The following is a 24007-nucleotide window of genomic DNA, read 5'->3' on the forward strand; positions in this document are numbered from 1 at the left end:
ACATCCATCATAAAATGGCTCAGAGGGTCCAGGGAGTTCCATGGCATCACCATTTCAGTTTCAGAACTCAAGAGCAGAAGGATCCAACCATGGGTTTTGTATCTAAGAACAGGGCTTCTTGAGGGGGGAGACAGTGCTGTGTCATTGCCCGGTGTCCTGGCACCTGGGGACAGCCCTACAGGGCCATGGCAGGTGGGCAGAGCATTTTAAATAATTTTAAGAAATCAACACAATGAGAAATCAATATATTAAGACCTATAGAATGAGAAGACCAAATGATAATCCAAAATGGTTCTTTGAAATAACCAAGAAAATTAAATTCTAGCCAAACTAATCAAGAAATACAGAAAGAAGAAGGTGCCAGACACTTCTGTACTAACTTAAAAGCCTTAAGGTGAAATGTTTTACGTCACATACTAGAAATAGGAAACCAAGAGGTCAGTACCGCGGAAGTAGTTCTTAACCTGTCAACAAAATTCTTCATAATCTGGCTCCTGACTCAGATCATCAGTGAGTTCTTCAGCCCCTTGAGGGATTTTTCCAAGTTACATAAACCTTTTCAGAGACTTGAAAATGATGGAGAACTTCCAGATTATTTTACCAAACTCACAAAACCCTGACATCCGCCTGACAAAGATCGTAAAAGGGAGGGAAACACTAGACCAACCCTGTTAACGTAAATGATGCACATTTTAAATTATTTCTCAATAATACTGGTTTACGTTGGTCCAAGTCAGTATCTCAGACTTTTTGTGATGGGTCTAGAGCCAGACTGGCTGAGGAGGTGACTCCTGTCTGTTGAGGACACCTCGTATTTGGGTAAGTCCTTAACTTGTGTGAGACCGGGAATCAGATAATGTTCTCTCGTTAACAAGCACAAACATGCAACTGTTTTTCAGCGGATGTAGGGAAACTGGATTTGCTCAACACTATGCTTTTCTCCGAAATCTGGGATATTTTTCCCTCAAAGTAATGGGGCAGCAAGGAAACTCTCTAGAAGGCTTCCCTGCTTTCAGGGCCAAGCCCCCGTTTTTACAAGCTCTCTCATTTGCAGCAAACTTTAGATCCGGTCGATGAGGTCGCCGCGCTTATTGCAGCCACCGTCCACGACGTGGACCACCCTGGGCGAACCAACTCGTTCCTGTGCAATGCTGGAAGTGAGCTGGCCATCTTGTATAATGACACTGCTGTGCTGGAGAGCCATCATGCGGCCCTGGCTTTCCAGCTGACCACCCGAGATGACAAATGCAATATCTTCAAGAACATGGAGAGGTGAGAGCGCTGAGTAGGGGAGCATGCTGGTCCCTCTAACAACTTTGAGATACGACCCACGGACTTGAGAATTCTCTCATTTCAAGTGTACGGTGGTTGTCAGGCTATTCAGAGCGGTGCGGTCATCACCGCAGTGAACCATCCTCCCCCACAAAGCACCTCAGACTCGTTGGCAGTCACTTCCCGGTCCCTGCTAGAATCCCCCCAGCCACAGGCACCCGTGGGTGCGCCTTCTGTCCCCATAGATCTGCCAGTTCTGCACATTTCCTAATAAATGGGAGCACCCCTAATGGTCTTTTGTGACTGGCTCCTTTCTCTTAGCACGATGCTTTCAAGGTTCAGCTCTTCTATGTCTTGGCATTTCGAGGTGGCAAAGTGTAATGCTGACATCTGAGCTTCTCGAGACTCAGAGAAGCTGTCATCTTCCAGCTCTGCTCCAAACACTCCACTCTGCCCTCCTGGGCCCAGCACGCTTCTCGGCAGTGTCAGTGTTCAAATGTTACTTTGAGGAAGCCTCCCCTGACCCCTCAGTGCCAGGTTCCTTCACAGCACTTGTCACATATTTACATCATCATTTTTCATTACTTGGCTAATGCCTGATTTGATTCTTAAGTTCTGTAAGTAGCCACTGCCCTTTGTTCATCACCGTATCCTCAGTGTCTAGCATGGTGCCTGGACCATGAGAGGGACTTCATAAATATCAGGTGGAAGACATTAATTTGGAAAACTTTCTTTTGCCATGTTCTGGAATTTCAGTAGGTTTTATTCATAGTTGCTGGTATAGACATCAGTTAGCTCTGGAAAAATACACAAGACCCTGGTAACCTGGGTCGTGTCCAGGGAAAGCAATGGGGTGACTGGAGAAGGGGTTGGACAGAGAGAAATGTCACAAAATGATTGAATAAAAACAAGGACTGGAGGAAGAGGTACACAAGTATTCCCTGTGAGCTTCTCAGCTGTCGGAAGCTACCCTCTAAGTTTCTGGGCACTGAAATTGTTGAATCTCAGGGTTCCTCTGTAGGGGGTACATTCTTCATAACCACAGATCTCTGCCTTTGTTCACCCCTGCTATGTTCTCTTATTCTAAGAGCTGTGTGCTTTATGCTACAGAATGATGAACATTGCATCTGTAAAGTCGTGCCCACAAGCTTCCCGATTTTAGCCTCTGCTCAGGTTCCCCTTGCTAATGATCTTGTTTTAAAGTGTTTCTTGTGACTTCCTGTCACATTAGAATTTTACCACAGTGGGTGCTATCCTAGAGAAGAGACGGTTTCCAGGAGTACCTGTCTGGTCTGGATGAGTCCTCTGTAGCACCCTCTCGTTTGTCGTCTGAAACAGGAATGACTATCGGACGCTGCGCCAGGCTATTATCGACATGGTCTTAGCCACAGAAATGACAAAGCACTTCGAGCACGTCAACAAATTTGTCAACAGCATCAACAAGCCCCTGGCAGCACTCGAAGTAAATGGGGTAAGGAAGACCGACTGTAAGGAGAGCCTCTGTTTGGGGCCCTTATCCCTGTGTCTTGCGGGGAAACAGAGGGTAAGATGTGATGAGCTGTGGAAGACTTCCCAGTAGTTCCTTGGATTTAATTTCCATTGGTTGAAAAGTTATTTAAAGTATACGAACCTGTCAGGAAAAAATTAAGACCTCCAAAAGTAGATGTGGAAACTCTGCAACTAACTTTAGGTTGGGTGGACCATTCCTGTGCATTCTCACACTCTTCCCTCCCCGTCTTCTTGGGCATCCTGGGGTCAGTTGGAGCCCTTGAGGTCTCCCCCACCTACTCCCCACTGTGCACATGCTGTGGCAGCTATGCTGGTCTCTGTCACGGGAGGGTGGGGGGTTGAGAAGGACCCTGTATTTTGGTCCCAAGGGTGACATTATTGTTGGACATCATTTCTGGATTTGAGGCCTGGAGTCCACAATGACTGCCTGGCAAGGACATTAAACCTCTGGCCAGGCAGGAGACCACAGCTAAGGCAGCAGATGGATCTGAGTTCCATCCCAGTTGTGCTTCCCCAGTTCCTTGTCTGTAGAATGGGCAGAATAAAGCTGAAGGCATAGGACTGGTGGGCATGGGACAAGGTAGGCACTGAATAAATGGCACCTGTTATACTAGATTCAGCATGAGATCAGCACCTACAGCATGTATTTTCATGTACCCTCTTCCTCTGAGGCCCTACCACCTCCCCCACATACACTGAACATCTTGGCACCAGCTCACAGTCTTTTCCACAGCCTTCGCCCCTACCCCCTGCTCCTGTCACCATCCTGAGAGTCTTTACTAGGCACAGCGATGGTTTATCCTATGAGGCTAGGATTACCATTCCTTGAATTCTGACCCCACTTGACTCCCGCAACTCATCTGGCCCTGGCCTTTGTCCCTGGCTTTCTAGCTTATTACCGCCTTTACACTTGTTCCTCTTTAACCTGATTTTAAACCCACTGAGAACTCTGCTTCCTTCACCCACCCTGTTCTCTCAGTTTGTCAACCTGCTTCTGACTTCGCTTCCTTTCCAAGGACTTCCAGTGTGGAAGCACCCACACCACCAACCTTTTGGATGTCAACCAGGCCACTGCTCCTGGCCAACTCCATGCCACAGTCTTGGTTTCTTCCATCAAGTCTGGGCAGGTCCCAGACTCAAGCTGAGGATTCTGTACCATCGCTCATCTGCTAGTACTTGGGGTTGATTCTGTTCCACTTGAAAGTCACATCTCTCAGCTGTTAGTTCTTGGGGTTACTTCTGAGACTGGAAATCAGTCTGGTGAGCAGAGGAGGGACAAAGTAATGTGAAAGTTAAAGTTTACAGCTAGCAGGACTGAACCGTAGTCACACAGCTGAAGAGAGAAGAGTCAACACAAAGCTGGTTGGTGGTAGGAAACTTGGGGCAAGGAGACCTATCAAGGCAGCCTTGGTCATGTCCACTGTGGCACTCTCCAGGAGAATAGGCAGCCTGGGCTCTGGATGGGCATACGCCCATCTTAATGGCATATCTGTCCTCATTGAGATGGGACCATCAGGCCGTTTTAGATCATTGTGATTACTCAGTGGAACCGCATGATTGACTTTTTTGGAAAGCATAAGGAGACTAGCTTGTTGCGGTCTCTGACCATGCTCTTTGTCCTGGTACTCCCTCTTCCAACCTGAATTTGCTTCAGAGGGCTTAACCACCAGGTCCGTTATACCACAGGTTGAGAATCCATACCAGTGACGCTCCTTTAAACCAGACAGTATGTGGTACTATGAATAGACAGAGCCCACAACTAAAGGTAGACCTGAAGTTCTTATCCTGGCTCAGCCGGGTAGCTCTGGACAAGTCTTTTCACCTCTCTGAGTCCCAGTGTCCTCATGTATAAAATACAGTAGTACATAATACTGCTTCCCGTGCCTACCATAAATCTTTGTGAGTGAAGATCAAAAGAGAATGACTGTTAAGTATCACTGTATCTGACAAATCTGGGTACGCTGACAGCTAATTCTCAAGATCATACCTCTCATGGGACTGGGTTAGGGGTTGGGTTGTGCAAAGCGGGGAGCCTAGTGCACCACAAGGTTCCTTTTGGTGAAAGAGAAGAGAAACCTTTTATGTTTACAGTTCACACTTTTTTTTTTTTAGTAGGAATAAAAAAGATACTGCTCATGTCCCAAGGGAGAGCAGTAGCAATAGAACAAAGAAAAAGCAACTGTGAGAAATATCTGGAGTGGGAAGAAAAGAACCAAGAAGAGGGGAGGGGCACAACGACAATCTCGAGTGCTACCCTCTACTCTTGGGTCCTGCTGGAATCTCACTGGACCTTGGTTTTCCTTTTTGTCAAGTGAGGGGCTGAGCTCAGTGCTCAGATTATACTCCTCACTGGTCCGTGAAACGCCTTACTTGTAGATCCTGGTCAGTGCCTTACTGTATGTCCAGTGGGGGCCACACCTGTAAGACAGGGCTTAGTACCAGGGAACCCACTTTGATTGTGTTCTCTCATGTTTTAGGAAGTGAATAGAGATGAAGAAGCCATAAACACTATGCTCAGGACTCCAGAGAACCGGACTCTGATTAAACGAATGCTGATTAAATGCGCAGATGTGTCCAATCCCTGCCGACCCCTGGAGCAGTGCATTGAGTGGGCCGGACGCATCTCAGAAGAATATTTTTCTCAGGTGAGATGCAGCCTCTTAAGTTCCTTAACAGAGAGAAACACAATACAACCATTAGAGGCAAGGGGCTTAACACTAGGAAATAGAGTTCTAAGTGAAATTCTGTCTTTGAAGAGCACTTCTTGCATTACAGGTTTACCAGGAATGAATTCGATTAGTTTTACCTTATCTGAAAATGTATTTGCCTTCTTTCTTGCAGAGTATCTTCACTGGCTATAGAATCCTGGGTTAAGAATTTTCTCCTAACAGCATTTTACACTGTTGTCTGCCCTTCATATTGTCTCTGGGTAGAAAAAATTCTTGTGGGACAGGAAAAAAAACTAGAAAATGCAATGGCTAGAAGTTTTGCAAATTTATTGAAAGCATGTACATACATGCCGCATCCAAGAGGGTAGGAAGGGCATAGACACCACGAAGGAGCCAGACGGACCTGCAGGGCTGCCCATGGTAGGGAGGGACAGGCGCAGAGAGGGGAAAGGAGCAGACCCCACACCAGGAAGACAAATCCCCATAACATTTGGCTTTGAAAAACAGAGAGGTTTAACTTCTAATCAGTGGGGCTTATAACCTGGAACTTGAAAAATCAGTGGACTTCAGGGCGCCTGGGTGGCACCACCCCAAAGTGACTCCTGCTGCAGGGAGAGGGGAAGAAACCCACACAGACTAGTTCAACTGTGGCCCCAGTAGTAGTCTGGTCTGACCCAACTCAAGCCCCAGACAGACCCGCTAACAGCACAGGGACCAAACCCTACCCACAGTAGGCACAGAGAGCCATTTCGACTGGAGGCGAACACGGCACAGCAACACGCATACGAGACACCCCTGAAGCGCCAGGTTCTGGTGAACAAGGGACACTGCACCGCAGGGCACTACAGGACCTCGCCTTCTTAAGGCCACTGCTTTCAAGAGCAGCAGACATAGCTGAATTTCCAAACACAGAGCCAAAATGAGGAGACAGAGGAGCATGTCCCAAATGAAAGAACAGGACAGAATCACAACAAGAGATCTAAGTGGAACAGAGATAATATGCTTGATGAAGAATTTAAAATAATGGTAAGAAAGATGCTAACTGGACCTGCAAAAAGAGTGGAAGACCTCAGTGACACCCTCAACAAAGAGATAGAAAACATAACCAGTCAGAGATGAAGAACTCAATAACTAAAATTAAAAATACACTAAAGGGAATAAACAGAGGAAGGAGAAGAACAGATCAGTGACCTGGAGGACAGAGTAACGGAAAGCAATGGAGCTGAATATGAGAAAAAAGGGAACAGAATAGAATGAGGGAACTCAGTGACACCATCAAGCATAATAACATTATAGGGACCCCAGAAGAGGAAGAGAAAGAAAAGGGGGCAGAAAATTTGAAGAAAAAGCAGAAAACTTCCTGAATCTGGGGAAGGAAACAGAAATCCAGATCCAGGAGGCACAGAGAGGCCCCAGCAAAATCAACCAAGAGATTCCCACACCAAGGCCCATAGTAATTAAAATGGCAAAAAGTAGTGATCTTCAGAGCATTTTTTTTTTTTAAAGATGTTATTTGTGAGAGACACAGCAAGAGAGGGAACACAAGCAGGGGGAGTGGGAGAGGGAGAAGCAGGCTTCCCGTGGAGCAGGGAACCCCATGCGGGGCTTGATCCCAGGACGCTGGGATCATGAGCTGAGCCGAAGGCAGATGCTTAATGACTGAGCCACTCAGGCACCCCAGAGCACTTTTAAAACAGCAAAAGAAAATAGTTACATGAAAGGGAAACCCCATAAGACTACCAGCTGAGCTTTCAGCAGAAACTTGGTAGGCCAGAAGAGTGTGGCATGATATATTCACAGTGCTGAAAGGGGAAAAACCCTACAACCAACAATATCTGGCAAGGCTATTATTCAGAATAGGAGAGAGAAAGACTTTTGCAGATCCACAAAAGAATTCATCACCACTAAAGCAGTTATACAAGAAATGTGAAAGGGGATTCTTTGAGTGGGAAGGAAGGACCATAAGCAGGATTAAGAAAAGTAGGAAGCAAAAAAGCAGTAATATTAAGTATATCTATAAAAAAAAAATCCATCAAGGGGCGCCTGGGTGGCTCAGATGGTTAAGCGTCTGCCTTCGGCTCAGGTCACGATCCCAGGGTCCTGGGATCAAGTCCCGCATCGGGCTCCGTGCTAGGTGGGGAGCCTGCTTCTCCCTCTGCCTCTGCTTCTCTCTCTCTCTCTCTCTCTCATGAATAAATAAATAAAACCTTTAAAAAAAAATCCATCAATGGATTCACAAAATGAAAGGATGTAAAAAGTATGATACCATCTACCTAAAATGTGGGGAAGAGAGGAATAAAAATTTAGTGCTTTTAAAGCTTTTTTTTTAAGATTTTACTTATTTATTTAATTGACAAAGAGATTGAGAGAGGGAACACAAGCAGGGGGAGTGGGAGAGGGAGAAGCAGGCTTCCTGCCAAGCAGAGAGCTCGGTGCAGGGCTCGATCCCAAGACTCTGGGATCATGACCTGAGCCGAAGGCAGTTGCTTAACCAACTGAACCACCCAGGCACCCCAAAATTTAGTGTTTTCAGAAAGGGTTCAAATTTAAGTGACCATTAACTTAATATAGACTGCTGTATGCATAAGGTGTTATATATAACCTAATGGTAACCACAAATCAAAAAGTGGTAATAGGCAAAAATAAAGACGAAGAATCCAAGTATCTTACCAAAGAAAGCCAATTAATCATGAGAGAAGAGAGCAAGGGAAGAAAAGAACAGAGAAGAACTACAAAACAAACATAAAACAAGTAACAAAATGGCAATGAATACTTACCTGTCAGTAATTACTTTGAATGTAAATGGACTAAACAATGAGAAGACATAGGGTGATGGATTAGATAAAAAATTAAGACCCATCTATAGGCTGCCTACAACAGACTCATTTCAGACCTAAAGATATGCAGACTGAGAGTAAAGGGATGAAAAAGCATTTATCATACAAATAGGTGTGAAAAGAAAGCCAGGGTAGTAATACTTGTGTAAGACAAAATAGACTTTAAAACAAAAGATTATAACAAGAAACAAAGAAGGATAGGTACATAGTCATAAAGGGAACAATCCAACAAAGCGTAACAGTTGTAAATATTTGTGCACCAAACATGGGAACACATAAAGCAGCTAATAACAAATGTAAAGGAAGTAATCAATAGTAATACAATAATAGTAGGAGACTTTAACATGCACTTACGCCAATGGATAGATCAAACAGAAAATCAACAAGAAAACAATGGCTATGAATGACACATTAGACCAGATGGATCTAATAGATATATCCAGAACATTCCACCCTAAAACAGAATACATATTCTTTTCAAGTGTACATGGAACATTCTCCATAATAGATCACATATTAGGCAAAAAACCCCCCAAAATTTGGAGTGATACCATGCGTCTTTTTCCAACCCACAAAGCTATGACACTAGAAATCAACCACAGGAGAAAATCTGGAAAAGAACGCAAATACATGGAGGTTAAATAATGTGCTAGTAAACAATAAGTGGGTCAACCAAGAAATCAAAGAGGAAATAAAAAAAATACATGGAGACAAATGAAAATGAAAACACAATGGTCCAAACTCTTTGGGATGCACCAAAAGCTGTTCTAGGAGGGAAGTTTATAGCAATACAGGCCTACCTCAAGAACCAAGAAAAATCTCAATCTAACCTTACACCTAAAGGATCAAGAAAAAGAAGAAAAAACAAAACCCATAACTAGCAGAAAGAAGGAAATAGTAAAGATTAGAGCAGAAACAAAATAGAAACAAACACCAATAAAACAATCAATGAAACCTGGCGCTGGTTCTTTGAAAAGATCAACAAAATTGATAAACCTTTAGCCAGACTCATTAAAAAAAGAGAGAGGGGGGCGCCTAGTTGGCTCAGTTGGTTGAGTGGTTGCCTTGGGCTCGGGTCATGATCTCAGGGTCCTGGGATCAAGCCCCACATCAGGCTCCCTGCTCAGTGGGGAGTCTGCTTCTCCCTCTGTCCCTCCCCCACCCACTCATTCTCTCTCTCAAATAAATAAATCTTAAAAAAAAGAGAGGTTTCTAGGAAGAAGTTGCTGCGGCTGAGGTCGAAGAGGTTGCTGCCTGTGTTCTCCTTTAGGATTTTGATGGACTCCTGTCTCACATTTAGGTCTTTCAACCATTTTGAGTCTATTTTTGTGTGTGGTATAAGGAAATGGTCCAGTTTCAATGACGTGGATGGAACTGGAGGGTATTATGCTGAGCGAAATAAGTCAATCAGAGAAAGACATGTATCTCATGATCTCACTGATATGAGGAATTCTTAATCTCAGGAAACAAACTGAGGGTGCTGGAGTGGTGGGGGGTGGGAGGGATGGGGTGGCTGGGTGATAAGACATTGGGGAGGGTATGTGCTATGGTGAGCGCTGTGAATTGTGTAAGACTGTTGAATCTCAGACCTGTACCTCTGAAACAAATAATACATTATATGTTTAAAAAAAAAAAGAAGATAGCAGGAAGGGAAAAATGAAGGGGGAGGAAATTGGAGGGGGAGACGAACCATGAGAGAGACTATGGACTCTGAGAAACAAACTGAGGGTTCTAGAGGGGAGGAGGGTGGGGGGATGGGCTAGCCTGGTGATGGGTATTAAAGAGGGCACGTACTGAATGGAGCACTGGGTGTTATACACAAACAATGAATCATGGAACACTACATCAAAAACTAATGATATAGGGCGCCTGGGTGGCTCAGTCAGTTAAGCGACTGCCTTCGGCTCAGGTCATGATCCTGGAGTCCCGGGATCGAGTCCCGCATCGGGCTCCCTGCTCAACGGGGAGTCTGCTTCTCCCTCTGACCCTCCTCCCTCTCGTGCTGTCTCTCATTCTCTCTCTCGCAAATAAATAAATAAAATCTAAAAAAAAAAACCAAAAAACTAATGATATAATGTATGGTGATTAACATAATAAAATTTAAAAAAAGAGAGAGGACTCAAAATCAGAGAAATCACAACCAATGCCACAGAAATACAAAGCATTATGAGAATATTATGAAAAATTACATGCCAACAAATTGGACAGTCTAGAAAAAAATAAGTTCCTAGACACACATAACCTCCCAAAACTGAACGAGGAAAAATAGAAAATTTGAACAAACCCCTATTACCAGCAATTAAATTGAATTGAATTCTGAACAAACAGAAGTCCAGGTCCAAAGGGCTTCACAGGTGAATTCTACCAAACATTTCAAGAAGAGTGAATACCTATTCTTCCCAAACTATTCCAAAAAATAGAAGAGGAAGGAAAACAATTCATTCTATGGGGCCAGCACTACCCTGATACCAAACCTAGATAAGACACTACAAAAAGAGAACTACAGACCAATATCTTAATGAACTGAGTATAGATTCAAAAACCCTCAACAAAATATTAGCAAACGAAATCCAATAATATATTAAAAAATTTATTCACCACCATCAAGTAGGATTTATTTCTGGGATGCAAGGGTGGTTCAATATTTGCAAATCAATCAATGTGATATATCACGTCAACAAGAGAAAGGAAAAACCATATGATCATTTCAATAGATGTAGAAAAAGCATTTGACAAAGTACAACATCCATTCATGATTAAAAAAAAACCTTCAACAGAGTAGGTTTAGAGGGGACAAACTTCAACATAGTAAAGGCCATAGGTGAAAAACCCAAAGCTGGGGTGCCCGGATGGTGCAGTTGGTAAAGCGTCCAACTCTTGGTTTCGGCTTAGGTCATGATCTCAGGGTCATGAGATCAAGCCCCACTTCGGGGCTCTGCGTTGAGTGCAAAGTCGATGAGAGTCTCTCTCCCTCTTCCTCTGCCCCTCCCACTTGTGCTGTCTCTCTCAAATAAATAAAGCCATACAGCTAACTTCATATTTAGTGGTGAAAAACTAAGAGCTTTCCCCCTAAGATCAGGAACAAGACAAGGATGTCCACTCTAGCCACTTTAATTCAACATAGTACCAAAAGTCCTAGCCACAGCAAACAGACAAGAAAAAGAAATAAAAGGCATCCAAATTGGTAAGAAAGAAGTAAAACTTTGACTATTTGCAGATGACATGATACGATATATAGAAAATCCTAAAGACTCCACCAAGGGGGTGCCTGGATGGCTCAGGTTATGATGCCAGGGTCCTGGGATCAAGACCCACGTCAGGCTCCCTGCTCAGCGGGGAACCTGCTTCCCCTTCTCCTCCCCACTCGTGCTCTATCTCCTATCTCTGTCTCTTTCTCAAATAAGTAAATAAAATCTTTAAAAAAAGACTCCACCAAAAAACTAGACCTGATAAATGAATTCAGTAAGGTCACTGCATATATAATCAATGTACAGAAATCCATTGCAATTCTGTATACTAATAATGAAGTAGCAGAAAGAGAAATTAAGAAAATCCCATTTACAGTTGCACCAAAAATAATAAAATACCTAGGAACAAACTTAACCAAGGAGATGAGAAACCTGTATTCCGAAAGCTATAGAACACTAATGAAAGAAATTGAAGATAATACAAATGGAAAGATATTCCATGCTCATGGGTTTAGAGAATATTGTTAAAATGTCCATACTACCCAAAGCAATCTACAGACTTAATGCAACCCCTATCAAAATACCAATAGCATCTCTCACAGAACTAGAACAAATAAGCCTACAATTTGTATGGAACCACAAAATACCCTGAATAGCTAAAGCAATTTTGAAAAAGAAGGAAAGAACTGGGAGATATCACAATCCCAGATTTCAAGATACACTACAAAGCTACAGTTACCAAAACAGTATAGTACTGGGACAAAAATAGAACATAGATCAATAGAACAGAATAGAGAGCCCAGAAATAAACCCACAACTATATGGTCAATTAATCTTCAACAAAGGAGGCAAGAATATGCAATGGGAAAAAGACAGTCTCTTCAATAATTGGTGCTGGGAAAACAGGACAGCTACATGCAACAGAATGAAATGGGACCATTTCTTAAACTATACACAAAAATAATCTCCAAAAAGGGGCACCTGGGTGGCTCAGTCATTGGGCATCTGCCTTCAGCTCAGGTCATGGTCTCAGGGTCCTGGGATCGAGCCCCGCATCGGGCTCCCTGCTCCGCGGGAAGCCTGCTTCTCCCTGTCCCACTCCCCTTGCTTGTGTTCCCTCTCTTGCTATGTCTCTCTCTGTCAAATAAATAAAATCTTAAAAAAAAAAAAATGGATTAAAGACCGAAATGTGAGAGTTAAAGCCATAAAAATCCTAGAAGAGAGTACAGGCAGTAATTTCTCTGACATCAGCTATAACAACATTTTTCTAGATATGTCTCCTATGAAACAAAAGCAAAATATACTATTGGGACTACATCAAAATTAAAAGCTTCTGCCCAGCAAAGGAAACAATAAAAGGCAACCTATGGAATGGGAGACTGTATTGCAAATGACCTCCCATAAAGGGTTATATCCAAAATATATAAAGAACTTGTACAGTTCAACACCAAAAAAAAAAATCCAATTTAAAAATGGGCAGAAGACATGAATGAACATTTCTCCAAGGAAGACCTACAGACAACCCACAAACACATGAAAAGATTCTCAACATGACTCATCATCAGGGAAATGCAAATCAAAACTACAGTGAGATACCACCTCACACCTGTCAGAATGGCTAAAGAACATGACAACAAGTGTTGGTAAGGATGTGGAGAAAAAAGAACCCTCTTGCACTGTTGTTGGGAATGCAAACTGGTGCAGCCATTGTGGAAAACAATATGGGGGTTCCTCAAAAAATGAAAAACAGAATTACCACATGACCCAGCAGTTCCACTACTGGGTATTTACCCAAAGAATAGGAAAACACTAATTTGAAAAGATACATGCACCTTTCAGTTTATTGCAGCATTATTTACAATAACCAAAATATGGAAGCAACTCAAGTGTCCATCAATAGATGCATGGATCAAGAAGTAGTGTATATATATATAATGGAATATTACTCAACCTTAAAAAAGAATAAAATCTTGCCATTTGCAACATCATAGATGGAGCTAGAGAGTATAATGCTATAAGCTAAATAAGTCAGAGAAAGACAAATACCATATAATTTCACTCGTGAAATTTAAAAAGCAAAACAAAGACACTTTAATATGGAGAACAAATATGGTTATCAGAGGGGAGGTGGGAGGAGGTTGAAATAAGGTAAAGGGGATTAAGAGTATACTGCTCATGATGAGCACTGAGTAATGTACAGAATTATTGAATCACCAAATTGCACCTGAAACAAATATAATGCTGTATGTTAATTATACTTAAATTTTAAAAAAATTTTTTTAAGGAAAAAAAAAACTACAAAGGCCAGAAGACACTGGAACAACATCTTTAATTTGTCTTTAGGACAAACCTGTCAACCTGGAATTCTGTATCCAATGAAAATATCCTTCCAGAATGAAGGGGAAATAAGCACATTGTCAAATAAGGAAAAGCTAACAGAATTCATCACCAGTAAACGTGCAATAGAAGAAATGCTAAAGGAGGTTCTTGAAGCTGAAAGGAAAGGATACCAGATACAAACTTGGATCCTCAGAATGGGATGCAAAGTGCCAAAACCCAATGACGTATTACCTCACACCTGTCAGAATGGCTGTTAACAAAAAGATAATAACAAGCGTTGGCATGGATGTTGAGAAAAAGGAGCCCTTGTGCACTGTTGGTGAGAATGTATATTGGTGCCTCTGCTAGAAAACACTGTGGAGCTTACTCAAAAAATTAGAAACATCATATGGTCCAGCCACTTGACTTCAGAGTATTTGAAGAAAACGACACACTAACTTGAAAAGATTTATGCAACCCCAGGTTCCCTGCAGCATTATTTACATTAGCCAAGATATGGAAATAACCTGTGTCCATTAATGGATGAATGGATAAAGAAGACATGGTATCTATATAGAATGGAATATTATTCAACCTTAAAAGAAATATGAAATCTTGCCATTTGTGATAACAGGGCATTATGCTAAGTGAAAACAGAGAAAGACAAGTACTATATGATCTCACTTATGTTTGGAATCTTACCACAAGAAAAAAAATTTTGTATGTGTGGTAGAGGATATTGACTTACTGTAGTGAGTATTTTACAGTATAAACAAGTATGGAATCATGTTGTATATCAATTATACCTCAATTAAAAAAAGAAACACTTGGGGTGCATGGGTGGCTCAGTCAGTTAATGTGAGACCTGAAACCATAAAAATCCTTGAAGAGAGCACATGCAGTAATCTTTAACATCATCCATAGAAATATTTTTCTAGATCTCTCCCCTGAGGCAAGGGAAATAAAAACAAAAATAAACTACATTAAAATAAAAAGTTTCTGCTCAGCAAAGGAAATAATAAAACTAAAAGGCGACCTACAGAATGGGTGAAGATACTTGCAAGTGACATATCTGATAAAGGGTTAGTATCCCTTTATCAGATATGTCTGATAAATATGATACAACTCAATACCCAAGAAAACAAATACTGCAATTTAAAAATGGGCAGAAGACATTTCTTCAATGATGACATAGAGATGGCCAGAGTACATGAGAAGATGTTCAACATCACACATCATCAGGGAAATGCAAATCAAACCTACAATGAGGCATTACCTCACACCTGTCAGAATGGCTAAAATCAAAACACAAGAAGCAAATGTTGGTGAGGATGTGAAGGAAAAGGATCCCTCGTGCACTGTTGGTGAGAATGCAAACTTGTGCAGCCACTGTGGAAAACAGTATGGAGGGTCCTCAGAAAGTTAAAAATAGAGCTACCCCATGATCCAGCAATCACAATGGGTATTTACCCAAAGAATACAAAAGCACTAATTGAAAGGGATGCATGTACCCCTACATTTATAGCAGCATTATCTACAACAGCCAAATTATGGAAGCAGCCCAAGTATCCGTTGATTGATGAATGGGTAAAGATATTGTACATATATACAATGGAATATCATTCAGCCATAAAAAAATGAAATCTCGCCATTTGCAACAACATGGATGGAGCTAGAGAGTATAATGCTAAGTAAGTAAGAGAAAGACAAATACCATATGATTTCACTCCTTTGGGAAATTTAAGAAACAAAACAAGCAAAGGGAAAAAAAAGAGACAAACCAAGAAATGGACTCTTAGCTATAGAGAACAAACTGATGGATACCAGAGGGGAGGTGGGTGGGGGAAATAGGGGGTGGGGATTAAAGAGTACACTTGTATTACAATGATGAAAAAAAATGAAATGAAAATAGATAAGAAAAGGCCCTAAAGTTAATGACTTAGATTTCACTTTAAGAAACTAGAAAAAGACCGGGCGCCTGGGTGGCTCAGTCGTTAAGCGGCTGCCTTTGGCTCAGGTCATGATCTCAGGGTCCTGGGATCGAGCCCCACATCGGGCTCCCTGCTCCACGGGAAGCCTGCTTCTCCCTCTCCCACTCCCCCTGCTTGTGTTCCCTCTCTAGCTGTCTCTGTCAAATAAATCTTTAAAAAAAAAAAAAACTAGAAAAGACCAAGCATATAGGAAAGAAATAATATTTAAGAGCAAAAAATGAGGAAATGGAGAAAACAAATTAACACAGCCAAAAGTTGACTGAGAAAATTAACAAAATTTCCCAGTATCTAACTAGAATGATCAAGAACAGAAAGAGAACACAAATTACCAGTATTAAGAATGAAAGAGGTATTGTCATAATCTTACAGATATTAAAAGTATAATTTTTTAAGGTACCAACAAATTTGACAACTTAAATGCCTTAAAAACTACAGTTTACCCAAACTGACAAGATAAAACAATCACCTGAGAAGTCCTGTATTAAATTATTTATCAAAATTTACTTTTAAAGATTTTCCCACAAAGCAAATTCTAGACCCACATGGCTTCACTGAGGAATTCTATCAAACATTTAAGGAAGAAATAACACCCGTCTTATAAAATTGTATCAAAAGATAGAGGTGGGGGCAGGGAGTGCGCCTGGCTGTCTCACTCAGTAGAACATGGACTCGATCCTCAGGGTCCCCATGTTGGGTGTGGAGGCTACTTTAAAAAAAAAAAAGGGGGGGGTGGAAACACTTTCCAACTCATTTTATGAAGCCATTATCATCCTGATATCTAAATCTGATAAAGACAATACCAGGAGCAAATTACAGTCCACTATCTTCATGAACATAGATGCAGAGATACTTAATTAAATAGTATATAAAGAGGACACTATCTCATCATAAATTAGAGTTTTTTCCAAGAATGCAAGGTCAGTTTAATATCAGAAAAATCAAGAATTACAATCCCCGTACCCAAGTAAAGGAGAAAAACACATGATTATTTCAGTAGATACAGAAAAAGTATTTGACAAGATTCAACGTTCATTCATCAAAAAAACACTTAGCAAACCAGGAATAGAAGGGAACTTACTTTAAAAGGGGCATCTACGGGCGCCTGGGTGGCTCAGTTGGTTAAGCGACTGCCTTCGGCTCAGGTCATGATCTTGGAGTCCCGGGATCGAGTCCCGCGTCGGGCTCCCTGCTCAGCGGGGAGTCTGCTTCTCCCTCTGACCCTCCCCCCTCTCATGTGCTCGCTCTCTCTCATTCTCTCTCTCAAATAAATAAAATCTTTAAAAAAAAAAAAAGGGGCATCTACAAAAACTTAACAGCTGACATTATATTTAATGGTGAAATATTGAATACATTCTCAAGATTGGAAGACAGGGAAGGGCACCACCTCTGTTGAACATTGTATTGGCTGTCCTAGCCATTGCAATAAAGAGAAAAAAGGTACAAAGAATAGAAAACAAATTTTTTTTCTATTTGCAGATGACATTTTTTATATGGAAAGCTCTAAGGAGTGTACAAAACAATAGCATTAATAAGGATTTGATTTAGCGAGGTCCTAAGACACAAGGCCCTAAGACACAAAAATATATAGTATTTTTGTACTAGCCAAAAACAACTGGAAAATGAAACTAAAAACCTAATCCTATTTGCATAGCAATAAAAAAATCTAGGAACAAATTTAATAAAAAGAAGTCCAGTCCTTTATACTGAAAACCACAAAATATTGCTGAGAAATTAAAAGAACGCTTGAAAATACGTAGAAGTATACCAAGTCTACAGATTGGAAGGCTTTCTTTTGTTAAGGTACAGTTTTCTCCAAACTGATGTGTACATCAATGCAATTCCAATCAAAATCACAGGGGGTTGTTTTGTTGTTGTTTTGTTTGGGGGGAGTTTGGGGTGGTTTTGGTTTCCTTGTAGAAACTGACAAACTGATTCTAAAATTTATATGGAAAGGTGAAGGATCTTGAATAAGCAAAGCAAACTTGAAAAAAGTTGGAAATTTTACACTGTTTGTGTTTAGAACTTAAACAATCCAGTGTGGTACTAGCATAAAGTTGTCCGATACATGGATGGAAAAGAATATAGAAGTCTCAGAAATAGACCACATCTATATACTCAGTGGGGAAAGGAAAATTTTTTCAGCAAGTGGTATTGGAATACTTAGATACCTATATCCAACAAAAAATGAACCACAACTTCTGTCTCATACCAGAGGAATATCATTTCACAGTGGATCACGGACCTAAATATAAAACCTAAAACCATAAAGCTTTTAAAGAAAAACATAGGAGAACTCCTTGGCCATTTAGAAGTGGACAGATATTTTGTAGTTATGGAAAACCACCACCATAAAAAGAAAATTTGGGAAATGAGAATCAAAACTCAGGAATAATGCTCATCTAAGCACAGCAAGCCACATTGGAAGAAAATATCTACAAATCCTGTCTGACAAACAGCTGTATTCAGGATATATAAGCAATCATAGCTCATTAATAAAAAGACAAACCACCTAATTTAAAATGGCCAAATATTTTAACAGACACTTCACAAAAGGAGATGTATGAACAGTCAATAAGCCTTTGAAAAGTGCTGAACATCCTTAGTCATCAGGGAAATAGATGTTAGAACCACAGTGAAAGGCCACTATGCACCTACAAGAGTAGAAGTTTCAGAGACTGACAACACTGTTCATGAGGATGTGGAGCATCTGGGATTCATTCATCAGTAATAGGTGCGTAAAATGCTACAACCTATTTGGGAAGCAATTTAGCAGGAGAGGTGTGTATGTGTGGTAAAATACACATAAAATTTAACATTTTCAGTGATCATGTGTTCTGCTTTCCTTCACTGTTTTTTGTTGTTTTTTTTTTTAAGATTTTTTTATTTATTTGACAGAGAGAGAGATAGCGAGAGCAGGGACACAAGCAGGGGGAGTGGGAGAGGGAGAAGTAGGCTTCCCGCCGAGCAGGGAGCCCGATGTGGGACTTGATCCTGGGACCCTGGGATCATGACCTGAGCCGAAGGCAGACGCTTAACGACTGAGCCACCCAGGCGCCCTCCTTCACTGTTTTAATATGGTGTATCACATCAACTGATTTTAGATGCTGAACCATCCTTGTATTAGTGGATTAAATCCCATCTAGTCATGGTGTCTGATCCTTTAATGTGCTGCTGGATTCTGTTTGCTATTTTGTTGAGGATGTTTCTATCAATATTCGTAAGGGATATTGGTCTGTGGTTTTCTTGCCATGTCTTTGCCAAGCTTTGGTATCAGGGTAATGCTGGCCTCATAGGTTGAATTAGGAAGTGTCCTCTCCTCTTCCAATTTTTTAGAAGAGTTTAAGAAGGATTGGTGTTAATTCTGTTTGAGAGTTTGGTAGAATTCACCAATGAAGCCATCTGGTCCAGGGCTTTTCTTTGTTAGGAGGTTTTTGATTACTGGGTTGAACATCCTTACTAGTTATAGTTCTACTCAGATTCTCATTTCTTCATAATTGAGTCTTAGTAGGTTGTAGGTTTCTGAGAATGTTCATTTCATCTAGGTTATCCATTTTGTTGGGGTACAACTGTTTACGGTATCCCCTTATAATCATTTCTGTAAAATGGGTAGTAATGTCCCCCCCTTTTTTTTATTTTGTTCTTTTGTTCCGCTTTTACTTCTGATTTTAGTATTTTGAACCTTCTTTTTTCTTAGTCTATCTAGTAAAGATTTTTCAGTTATGTTGATCTTTCCAGAGAAATTTTTCGGTTCTGTGGATTTTCTCTATTTTTCTATTCTCTATTTTACTTAACTCTGCTCTAGTCTGTTATTTCTTTACTGCTGCTGACTTTGAGTTTAGTGTGTTCTCTTTCTAGTAAGGTGTAAAGTTAGGTTGTTGAATTGAGAGTTTTCTTTTTAATGTAGTTACCTATAGCCATAAATTTCCCTGTCAGCCCTACTTTTATCTCATCCCATAACTTTCTAGATGTTGTGTTTTCATTTCTGTTTGCCTCAAGGTATTTTATCATTTTCCGTGTGATTTCTTCTTTGGCCTCTTGGTTGTTTAAGAGTATTTGATTCCCACATACTTGTGAATTTTGCAGGTTACTTCCTGTTGATTTCCAGTTTCATTCCAAGTAGAATAAGTACTTTGTCTGATTCTAATCTTTAAAATATTTATTAAGACTTGTTTTGTGGCCTAACATACATTTTATCTTGGAGAATGTTCCACTTATGCTTGAGAAAAATTATGTATCTTAAGTGTTGTTAGATGAATATTCTCTTAATGTCTCTGAGGTCCCATTGGTTTTTATTATTCAAGTCCTCGATCCCTTATTGATCTAGCTGTTTTATCCATTATCCAAAGTGTAGAATTGAAGTCTCCAACTATTATTATAGAAGTGTCTGTTTCTCCCTCCAGTTCTGTGTTTTCTTCATGTATTTTGGAGCTCTGATGTTTGGTGTATATAGGCTTGTAATTGTTGCTTCTTCATGGTAAATTAACCTGTTTATCAATACATAATGTCCTCCTCTATGTCTGTTTTTGACTTAAAAGTCTATTTTGTCTGATAGTAGAATAACCACCTCAGCTTTCTCGGTTATTTCATGGAATACCTTTTCCCATTCCTTCAACCTATTTCTGTCTTGATATCTGATAGAAAGTCTTTGGTAGACAATATATAGTTGGAACAGGATTTTGTCCATTCTGCCACCTATGCCTTTTGATTGGGGAGTTTAAACCATTTACATTTAAGATATTTACCGATGAAGAAGGACTTACTTTTGCCATTTTGTTTTCTTGATGTCTTACAGCTTTTTTGTCCCTCCTTTTCCCCATTACTGCCTGCCCTTGTGTTTGATTTTTTTGTAGCACACATTTGATCACCTCACTTCCTTCTGTGTGTAAATATTTTGGATTTTTTGTTTGTTTGTTTTTTGCAGTTAGCATAGTACATATACCACCTTAAAGTTAAGCAATTTATTTTAAATTGATACCAGCTTCAGTCATATATACAAACTCTTGTAGATCTCTGTCCCCCCACCCCACTTTGATGTCACAGATGACATATTGATACATTATATACCCATTAATGTGTGTAATACATATGCATGTCTTTTAAATCCTACAGAGTATAATGGAATTACAAACCAAAATTAAAGTAATATTGCTTTGTATATTTGCCTTTATGTTTACCTTTGCTGGAGATTGTCACATCTTCATATGACCTGGAGTTACTGTCTGGCTTCTTTTTCCTTCAACCTGACAGACTCCCTCTAGCATTTCCCGTAAGCCAGACCCAGTGCTAATGAGTCCTCTCTGCTTCTGTTTATCTGGGAGTACCTTCATTTCTCCCTCGTTTTTGAAGAACAGTTTTGCCGGATAAAGAATTCTCAGTTGACAGGTTTGTCTTCTAGTCCTTTACATCATTTCTTTCCTTGCTTACCGGCCTCCAAGGCTTCTCCTGAGAAATCAGCCGAGCATCTTACAGAGAATTTCTTGTAACAAGTCCGTTTTCTCTTGCTGCTTTTAAGAGTCTTTGTTTTTGGCTTTTGACGGTTTGGTTATAATGTGTCCCAGTATGGTTCTTTTGGGGTTTATTTGGAGTTGTTTAGCTTCTTGGTTTTATAGATTTAGGTCTTTCTTCAAGTGATGGCCGTTTAGGGCTATTTCTTCAAATAGCCTCTGCCCCTTTCTCGACAGGACTCTGATAATGCATATATTGGTCCCTTTGATAATGTCCTGTAAGTCCCTCAGGCTCTTGTCACTTTTCTTCATGTCTTTTTTCTTTCGCCTCCTCAGACTTGAGAATTTCAAATGCCCTGTCTTCTGACTTGTTGATTTTTTTTTTCTTCCACCTGCTTACAGCTGCTGTTGAATCTCTCTAGTGAATTTTTCAAATCTTTCTTTGTATTTTTCAGCTCCAGAATTCTATTTGGGTCCTTTTTATAATTTCTTTCTCTTTTTGCTATTCTTACTTGGTTCCTATATCAGTTTCCTGATTTCCTTTAGCCCTTTGTCGTGTTTTCCTTTAGCTCTTTGAGCATCTGTAAGATGATTATTTTAGTCTTTGTTTAGTAAGTCCAGTGCCTATGTTCTTCAGGGGTGGCTTCTGCTGCCTTATTTTCTTCTTTTGGATAGGCTGTTCTCTCCTTTTTCTTTGGCCTTATGTTGAAAATTGTACATGGGGGTGGGGGGAACGACCCACCTCTCACAGTCTTTGTTCTGGTCGGGGGCGGGGGGTGGGGTAGAGGGAACATATCTTTCAGTCTTTGCAGTTTGCTTTGTGCCGGGGAAGTCCTTCACTAATGAGCCAGGCTCTCTCCAAGCTCCAGGATTAGCCCCATGTGAAGGCAGCAGTTCACCTCACGTCGTTTCTGCACAAGTCGTTCCTGGGCCCATGTGTGGCCCTCTCAGTTCTGCTGCATATGCAGCTGCTTTTGAATGTGTACTGTCCAAGTCCTCCCAGCTTCTCCTTGGGGCCTTACACTACTGGAGGTCTCCATCCATAACGTCTTGCCCCCAGCATCTGTGGGTCTGTAAACCCCATGCACTTTCCCAAGCACCAGCCATTGATTTTGCCCTAGAGAGCGGAGTTAGGTGAAACAGAGACCAGCCCTTTGGGCGGCCGTCAGACGGGTTAGAATTTTGCAAATAAGATTAGCTCTAGTCCCTCCAGTTCAAGGGAAGCAGCTGGGAATAGGGTTGCTGTTTCCAGACCAAGACTGTGCCGGGGCTGCAGAGTGCGGGGGGAGGTCGAGGGTGAGTCAAGACACCATGATGTTTTCTACCATTTTGAATCTCATGGGAAAACCGTCTCCAGAAGAGCCTAAGGGCCCTGGAAGAAGTTCCATGCACCTGTCACACTGGGCCCAAGAGGACCTGGAGTATGAGGGTCTCTCTGATCTCCAGTGGGCCAGCCACTCCCGTGTACAGGCAGAGAGGGCAGCAGGGACAGAACGGGCACCGGAGCCACAGAAGCTGGACTGAGGGAGCCTCTGCCTTGGCTGCCTTGAGAGCGGGTTCGGTGTCCCGCAGAGCCCGAGAGAGAATGTCAGGAGAGCCCCCCCGCCCCGGGGCCCAGCTCCCCAAGCCAGACAGCCCCGTCAGGCCGTGAACCTGAGGCTCTACCCGCTCTGCCTGCTCCTTCCCGTACACGCGGCACCAGGCGCGTCGGGACAGCTGCCAGCCTGTGGCCTGACGCATACCTTTCCCCAGCCAGCAGAAGCCGACCCTTGCTGGCGGTCCCTAGCCGCCCCCGCCCCCCAGCCTGCCCTCTGCACCGCCTGGAGCAGCCTCGGCTCTTGGTGCTGCCGGGAGCGCCGGCCTCCTCCTCGGCCCCGCTCCCGGGCCCGCTCCCAGCAGCATCCGCAGCAGCCTCGGTGCCTCTCGGGAGTGCTGGGCCCCGTCCCTTCCGAGGAGCATCCAGCAGAGAGCTGGGGGAGTGACCCCCTTCCAGGGAAAGTGGGGGGGCGCTCTTCTCGCCGGGCCTGGGGGCTCAGAGCCGCCCGTGTGCAGAGCAGCGAGGCCAGCGATGGTCCGGTGTCCGCAGAGACCGCGGGACAGGACGCTGCTCCCGGTCAGTGGTCAGGGAGGGTTGTGCGGCGAGGGCCAGGGCCAGGGCCGCGGTTTGCCCCCGGGACCAGTACAAGGGCAAGAGTGGCGGGGGTGGGGACCAGCTCCCCGCCCCGGGAGTTGTTTTCTTTCTTTGGTCTTGCTGAACACCTGAGCCCTTGGCCTAGCCGGCCGCTCCCCGGGCCCGCCCTCTGTTCGAGCAGCCCTGCCACCCAGCCCCCACCGCCAGGCACCCTCGGCCCTGGGTTCTCGCTGCACGTGCTCCCACCAGCAGGTCCTGTGGCGAAGGCCGTGCCAGGTCACTGTGCCCGCTCTCCCCGCTGCACCCCTACGGCGCCCCTGCGCGCGCCCTCCCTGCGGCCCCTCCCTCCGTGTGGAGCAGCCCCTGCGCTCTCCTTCCTCGCCTCACCTGGCCCGGCCGCCGGCACCCCAGGCTCTGGCGAGCTGCTCGGACGGTCGGGAATGATGACCCAGGTGCCCGAACCTGGGGTAGGGGGATGGGGGGCACGCCCCAGTGCCTTCGGTCACCAGCCCCCTCACGTTTCCTTTTGAGCTGCCCCCGGAGCTCGTGCCCCCCCCGACCCCATGTGACCGGTGACCCTCGTGCCTCACTGCGGACATCCCCTCACCCTTTCTCCAGGACACTTTGGTGAAAGCAAGACTTTTTTT

The 24007-nt window shown here is 42.7% G+C and overlaps 1 protein-coding gene across 5 annotated transcripts in view; it reads left to right on the plus strand.

The window, feature by feature from the left end:
- PDE8A (phosphodiesterase 8A) overlaps positions 1 to 24007 on the plus strand; it is a 148904-nt gene that overhangs the window by 122201 nt on the left and 2696 nt on the right. For 4 of the 5 annotated variants that reach the window (XM_081831735.1, XM_081831734.1, XM_081831736.1 and 1 more), the window contains 3 exons: positions 1055 to 1272; positions 2611 to 2743; positions 5259 to 5426. In XM_081831735.1, the coding sequence (XP_081687861.1) occupies positions 1055 to 1272; positions 2611 to 2743; positions 5259 to 5426 (519 nt within the window). Of the gene's footprint in view, positions 1 to 1054; positions 1273 to 2610; positions 2744 to 5258; positions 5427 to 5622; positions 7550 to 24007 lie in introns of those variants that run through there. The other variant, XM_081831737.1, reaches the window with a different exon arrangement.

This window comes from Leptonychotes weddellii, chromosome 9, assembly GCF_054177405.1.
Source record: "Leptonychotes weddellii isolate Sample4059 chromosome 9, ASM5417740v2, whole genome shotgun sequence".
Taxonomy (NCBI): domain Eukaryota; kingdom Metazoa; phylum Chordata; class Mammalia; order Carnivora; family Phocidae; genus Leptonychotes; species Leptonychotes weddellii.